The 7,017-nt window shown below is 43.7% G+C and overlaps 1 protein-coding gene across 9 annotated transcripts in view; it reads left to right on the top strand.

The window, feature by feature from the left end:
• Window positions 1-87: 87 nt before the first annotated feature.
• Window positions 88-7,017, top strand: part of REPS1 (RALBP1 associated Eps domain containing 1) — a 65,044-nt gene continuing 58,114 nt past the window's right edge. For 3 of the 9 annotated variants that reach the window (XM_072332139.1, XM_072332142.1, XM_072332140.1), the window contains exon 1: window positions 90-504. In XM_072332139.1, the coding sequence (XP_072188240.1) occupies window positions 352-504 (153 nt within the window). In that variant the 5' untranslated portion in view covers window positions 90-351. Of the gene's footprint in view, window positions 505-7,017 lie in introns of all 9 variants that reach the window. The other 6 variants (XR_011903094.1, XR_011903093.1, XM_072332141.1 and 3 more) reach the window with 4 other exon arrangements.

The raw sequence follows: 7,017 nt of genomic DNA, 5'->3' as shown, positions 1-7,017 counted from the left end.
CGGGCCTCGGGTCTCCCCCTCCCGCTCCGGGGCCGTCGCTTCCGCCGCCGCCGCTGCCCCCGCCCCGCCCGTCTGGCCGGGGCGCGCGCTCGCCAGGCGGTTGTGCGCAGTCGCGAGAGGGGAGGCGCGCAGGCGCGCCGCCGTGTGGGCGGCCGGGCGGGCGGTTGGCGGAGGGGACGGTGCGAGTTATCGCTCGAGCGCGGCGGTTGGTTGGGGCGCGCGGCGGCGGCGTCCACCCTCCGCCTCCCCGACGGGCCGGGCGCGGGGCGGCCCCGCGCGCTCCCCCTTCCTTCATCGCCGCCGCCGCTGGATGCGGGGCGGCGGCAGCGCTGCGCGGAACCGGGGCGTAAGATGGAGGGCCTGACGCTGAGCGAGGCGGAGCAGCGCTACTACTGCGACCTCTTCTCCTACTGCGACACCGAGAGCACCAAGAAGGTGGCGTCCAACGGACGCGTCTTGGAGCTCTTCCGCGCCGCGCAGCTGCCCAACGACGTGGTGATGCAGGTAGCCGTGCCGGACCCCAGCCCGGGCACCGCCCCGCGCCTCCTACCCGCGGCGGGGAGACGGCCTCGGTCCGCGCTGCCGCTCCTCCCCGCCGCCGCGCCCGGCCCGGCCCGGCCCGGCCCGCCCGCAGCCCACGCGGGGAGCGGAGCTTTTGTCCGGGCCGGCGGCGGCCACCTGAGCCCGGGGAGGTGGGACGGAGAGCCCCGGCCAACGAGCGAGGAGAGGCTGTGGCGTGCCGCGTTCTCGCGTAGGGCACCGCTGCTGGGTGCGTGGGGCCTGCGGGGCGGGACGGGGCTGCTGGTAACCTCCGGTACAGCGACTGGTGGGGTATTGCTGTGTTTGAGGCCGTCCAGAGAACCCTTTGGTGTGTGGGAAGGGTCCGTCATGCAGTGTGTGGATGGAGATCAAGGCTGGAGGGAGTATGGGTTTCTGCTGTTGGGTGTTAGTGAATCTGGTCTCGTTTCATCCCGAATCACACGGCTTTATGAGGGCTCGTGTCAGATACTGTAGTTAACAAAATATTTCTAACGCTGGAAAATGCAGTGTTAAGAACAATGTAGGTCCGTGCTTACAGTGTTTATAAGAAGATTTTTAACACTGCTTCCATGAGCAGATAACATCTAAAAGCTGGTAGTAGTAGGACGGAGCTACCCCCGTAGCAGAGTCAGCTCCGATGTGCCTCTTGCGATCACTTGAGGAAAGTATTCCCAGTGAATCATTCTCGCCAACACCTGTTTGTAGCAGTTTCCTGCTTTTGGAGTTCCCCATTCCATACTTGTGTAGCTTTTTGAGCTACCTGGAAAGAACGCTTTTGGTAGAACTGTGTCTAAAAGCCATTCTTATCTTCTCTGCACTTACATCCTCTTCTTAGCTAGATGAGCGGCCCCTTCTAACAAAGCAACAGTTACTGTAGCCAGAAATACAGTGCACAAATGTCAGCTTTCAGCACTTTATTACCAGATTCCAGGAGAATACTTATGCTTAACGAGGATTACTGATTTGTTCTGGGCTGGTAAGTGCAAGTGGGTTAGTTAAAAGGACTTCAGATGCCTTGAATCATGTGCTCTAGCTCAGTGGGAAAGGTGATTGTTGGCAGTGGTTGTTTTTAAATAGAAATAAAGGAGGAGAGGGCTGAATAAGGAAAACTTCTTACTGGTAAAACTAGTAATCTTTTATTTGATGACTTGTCAGACAGGACTGAATGCTTGGTGTTTTGTGAATGAGCTTTCTCAAGGCCACCCACTGCTACTTTTTGCATGTGGCCAGCACGTTTCAGAAGAATCATCCCAGGAAAGTGAGTGTTTACAGGTTTGTTCCATTTAAAATCCCCTTTTCCATAAAACTTGCCTGTTTTATCTACACAGGGATCCAGACTAGTACCGGAGTTTGCTTTGTGTGAGCACTGGGTACAAGAACTTGGAGAGACTTGGAATTTTGAATGCAAGTGACCACAGATTATGTCCTTATCTGTTGCAGAGTAGGTGAAGTATTTTCTTGCAAAGTAGAGCACATCTGAAGGAACGATAAACTACTCAGGCATCATTCCATGGTTTCTAAATAAGCAAACTTAAGGAGCAGACCTAGCTTATCTCTGTAGAGATCGCAAGGAAAACCTTGCAGTTCAAATGGCAAACGAGATGTTAGATTGCATGAGGTATGAAACTGTAAATAATACAAAGAAAGTCAAAATGCCCTTAGCAGTGTGACTCACTTCGGATGGCTTGTGCAATCGCTGTGGGTCACCTGTGAAGTACCTTGTAATTAAGGACAGACTCTAGTTGCATGGCTCTTCTTGCTCTCAGCAAAATATGCCTCAGCTTGATGCCTGCACCAAAACATTGTATTTCCAAGGCAAATTGTGTTTGCTGCTTAGAAGCTAAGAATATAAAACTAAAACCTCCAAATGATTGAGCTTATGAAATAATGAGACAATGTGATGGACGTGGGATTTCCTTTAACAGTACTTTGCCCTTACCTGTTCATTTGAAGCATCTGATGTTTGTGGCGGAAAGGGACTCAATTCAGTTTCTCAATCCTTATATAATCCTGGAATGCAGTTGTAGTAGTAGTTGTGTGAAATGCAAAACAGTGCAAAATTGCTGTTCTTCAAATTCACAGGCACCAGTTAGTCCTGAGGAGCTACCTGAGGTTTCTCTCTTCAGTTCTGTGGGTCTGTAAATAACCTCAGAATTGACTCTGTTGAAAATGAACATGTGTGACTTAATTGCATTTCTGGGCCCATAACTTGTTTTGTTTCCGAGTCTGTTCTTTGGGGGTGAATATACAAGTAATCTTTCCTGCAAAGTGTTATGTTTATTTTACTTGTTTAAAATGTCTTACCATATGAAAAGCTAATAACTGCTCTTGATCATTTTCCTTGCTGGCTGTAAGGCGTTCCCTCAGCTGCCTGATAAAAGGAGAAGGAATGAACGCACATAAGACTGAAACAGTTGCAGTTGATGTATATAAATCATTCTCTCACAAGGCAACAAAAACTCGGAATAAAAAGCTGCACATGATACATAGTATATACCTAAAGAGGGTCAGCCATAGCACTGCCACAGTGAGGATAGCGCAGATCTTCCGTTTTAGAGCCTTAATTGCACATCCAAGGACATCAGCCTTTCCTTAACCTTCATTTTTGCTTTTTTGGTGCACATCACTGAAATTGGGATTAAGGTGGAAGATGTACATAGAACAGTGAATAAAAGTATGTGTGTTGAGATAACAAGTCCAGCTACTTTACAGCAGTTAGTATTTGAATACTTAACAGTATGTGAGTATTTAAATTGCTCTCAGGGTGTGGTGTCATGCTGCAGTTAAACTGATCTAATGATGAGAAGGCACTGATGGAGATGGCTGTCTTCCCCCCAGTCATGTGCTCCTACTTGCAGTTTCTTCCACTTGTCTGATGCTTTTGTGCTGTACTGGTTCCATGGGCTTTGCAAGTAGAAAATTCCAGTTTCTGGTTGATTTTTATCTCTGTATCAGCTAACAACGAAACTGAATGAATGTCAACTTTGGCATAAGGAAAGAGGCATGAAATCCATTTGCTGGGAGAAGAAAGGAGAGCCTTCCCCTTCTAGGGTGACCAGATATTTCACTTGTCACCTAGCAGAGATTTCATGGTTGTTTCAACCATGAGAAGTTGGAGGTGTGTTATGCTGGCACTGTCATTCGTTTAACATGTGGTGAGCTGGTTGGGGAAGCTTGTTTAGCCAAAAGCTGGGTGGTTGGGGATCTTTTTTGTCAAGCTATTTCTTTTGTAATTCAGTTACCTGCGCATTGGTGTTTGTATTAGCAAGTAATGTGACACAGCACAAGGGATGCTGAGGACCTGATGTTGACACTGTATATGCGCTTCACAACTTCTGCTTTGACAAAGTTCTGGCATGTTCTTGTAGACTGTGATCCTAGAGTGCATCTTCTAGGTCAGCTTCATAGGAAAAAGAAAGTTGTAGCCTGTTGTGAGGTGCTTCCATAGTGTGACCTGGAGCAGTGGGACGCACAGAAGATTTGCTTCAAATGCACTTTCTACATCTGACCTAAAATGCTATTGTAGATATGCTGTTTAAGTCAGTTCTTTGGTCCCTCTGTGCTGCTGGTGAAGTTTCTTGTCAAAGCTATTATCATATGGAACAACAATAAGAGTTCGTCACCTATGTGTGAAATTAGTATAGTAGTTGTCCTATTTGTTCAATCTGTGCAATTCTTATTTATCCGACTGAATCACCAAATTTGATGAACTATCATTCTTTGAGTATGAATTCCACAAGACAAGAATAAAATCAGTTGTGCACATGATACCCATTTGAAATGAAGGAGTCAAAGAACCGTAATACTACTTAACAAGCAATACTCGCGTATTTGCATGCATTTTCTCTAACAGTAGTGAATTACCATCTTAAGTGTTGACGGTGTGCACCTTAGTTAACTTGACTTGTGATTTTTTTGCTAAAATTCTTTGGAACAACAGATGAGTTGTACAGTTACCCTTGTTTTGTTTTAATTACAGATATTCCTGTAATAGCCCATTTAAAACCTAATGTAAAGCCTATTTTTGGTCTTTCTTTTGTCATCCAATTTGAAATCTATTTCATTTCTAAGGAGTCTGTAGGGACAGATTAATTTTGATAATTCTTGTCATTGATGTAGAAATGACTGTCACTGCTTGTTTTCTGCCTTCACATCAGGATTGTAAGAGCGCATACCTGTGATGCAGCTTCTTCACTGGAAGGTCCGGACTCTGAGCACAGAGCCCTGTTCATCAGCTACACTTTCTGGGCAGTGCAGGAAGTCAACCAAGGTGCAGACATATCTGGACTTCTGTTGTCCTTGTGGTGGCAGTGGAAGCTGAGCCAGGCTCTGCTTAGGTTACCACGTGTGGTGGAGACATACAGAAGATTAGGTCTAACTATGATTAATTTGCTGAATTCATCATCTTTTCCAAGCTGGTGGGCTAAGAAGTTAGAATGCCTTATGCATATAGGTCCCATATTTTCCACTGTTTGCATTTGGAGTGTATTTAAAAATTCATAGCACTTCTAGATCTCAAAGAATGTGTGCTGTGTAAAAAACAAACAAACAACAACAACAAAAAAACCCAACCCCACAACTTTCTTCTAATTATAACTTCTACATAAACAGCAAACAGGCCCAATTTTTAAATAGCTCATTAATTATATCCAGCATATATATTTGGTTTGTTTGTTTTACTCTAAAAGCTGTGAGCTTTTTTACATTCGAAAATAAAATGTTTAGAATTTGTAGCAGCTGATGATGAAGGCATTCTAGTGCAGAAATGTGTGATTATATTTAGTATTTTTCTTATTCATACTGTTTTGTTAGCTTGAGCACCGTAAAGCTGAGGAGTAAGTAGCTCTTTATAATTATAATCATATGTAATCTATATACATAATCCGTATAACATGGATGTTTGTCTGTACTTCATGCTGTATTCCATTTCTCACTTAGTAAATGAGCTTTTAGGAATCTGCTGTAAACACAAACGGTCTCTGGGTCTAAAGCTGAGAATTTTCAGTGAATTGCCCACTCTTTCCTAAAATGCAAGTGTAGAGCATTTTTCTTTCATGTCAGCTGAGCAGGGAGTTAAACTTGTTTCGTGTCAGGATGAGATATTGAAACAGCCTGCTCTCTGTTAGTGTCAGAAATTGTGCTTAGTCTTTGTATCCTGCAAACTGTGCTTTGCGTTTTGTACAGAATTGTGGTACAAATGTTTTGCACAAATGTTGTTACTTTCAAAGACACTGCTGGGCTGCGAATTGTTTTCTCTTCACAGTTAATTAGTTTGAGCAGTCTCATATCTCAGCAGCATTTACTCAGAGAATAATCATTGTTTTTTAACCAGAAGCAGGAAGCTGATGGCAAAACTTTAGTGCTGTAGATAAGCTCTATTAGACTTATATTTATTTTCAGCTGATTTCTCATTGTAATTGTTTTTCAGCCTTTGAAATTGACCGGAATTCATAATTCATGGTACATAATCCCTTCTTAATTGCATATGCCAGCAGAGCTTTCAGAAAATTTCAAGTATCACAGCTCAGCTTTGTTTGAAAACAGTTGTGTTTCTTTTCATGTGCCATCAGAGGACAGTAGGGGACGAATAATACCCATTCTGACATGGCAAAATCTGTTCAGAAATATTGGGAACGTTTGTGAGAAATGCCAGCTGTCTTAGAATCAAGTTACAAACTTGTGCTGTAAACCTGGTATAATTCTTCCATGTTAAACTGGTGAGCGCTTCCTCCACCCTTAGAAAAGCTGCAAACATGCCTTCATCTTAGTCTATTCTTCAATAAATATTACTTTGGGTACTAGTGGGCTTGGAGTTAGATGATCATAAAGGTTCTTTCCAAACCCAAACTGTTCTAAGATACTGTGAAAATTATAAGACTTCACTGTCAGTCTCCATGACTTTTCAATTCTATTTGCTAGTTTTTAAAATGCTAGCTCTTACAGACAAGTTTTGCATGTATTGGGTTGTCATGGTTTTATACTTATGGGTCATAAGTATTTGCCATTTAAATTAGACCTCCTTAACAGAATTCAGCTCTTTGCCTAAACGAGTTCAAGGGATGTAAGCAATAGATTGACTGTCAGACTTTTTTACTTGAGTTTCTTAGTGAATATTGTAGGAAGATACATTTCCCATTTGCCCTTTTCCTTTCACTATTTTTCTAGATGGAGTATTAAGCCAGCAGTGCTTAGTCAAGCACTAGTTTACAAAATCAGCACTTAGTGTTTGTGACGTGTGTGTTTTTCTGAAGTTGTTGTCTAAATAGACTATCCCCTGCACTTGCTATGGAAAAAAGTACATTTAAACTATGTATAAACTACCTGTTTGTGTATAAAACAGTGCTGTGATAGATTAAAGGGCTTGGGAAAGATGACAGCTTGACCTGAATTTTTAGAATGATTAACTTTTGAGCTCTAACATGCCCCCAAAGTATATTAACAGAGCAATTAGCAGACTCAACTTTAAACAAGTCTCTT

This window comes from Excalfactoria chinensis, chromosome 3, assembly GCF_039878825.1.
Source record: "Excalfactoria chinensis isolate bCotChi1 chromosome 3, bCotChi1.hap2, whole genome shotgun sequence".
In the NCBI taxonomy this organism is placed as follows: domain Eukaryota; kingdom Metazoa; phylum Chordata; class Aves; order Galliformes; family Phasianidae; genus Excalfactoria; species Excalfactoria chinensis.
This window is presented reverse-complemented; position numbering and strand designations above follow the sequence as displayed.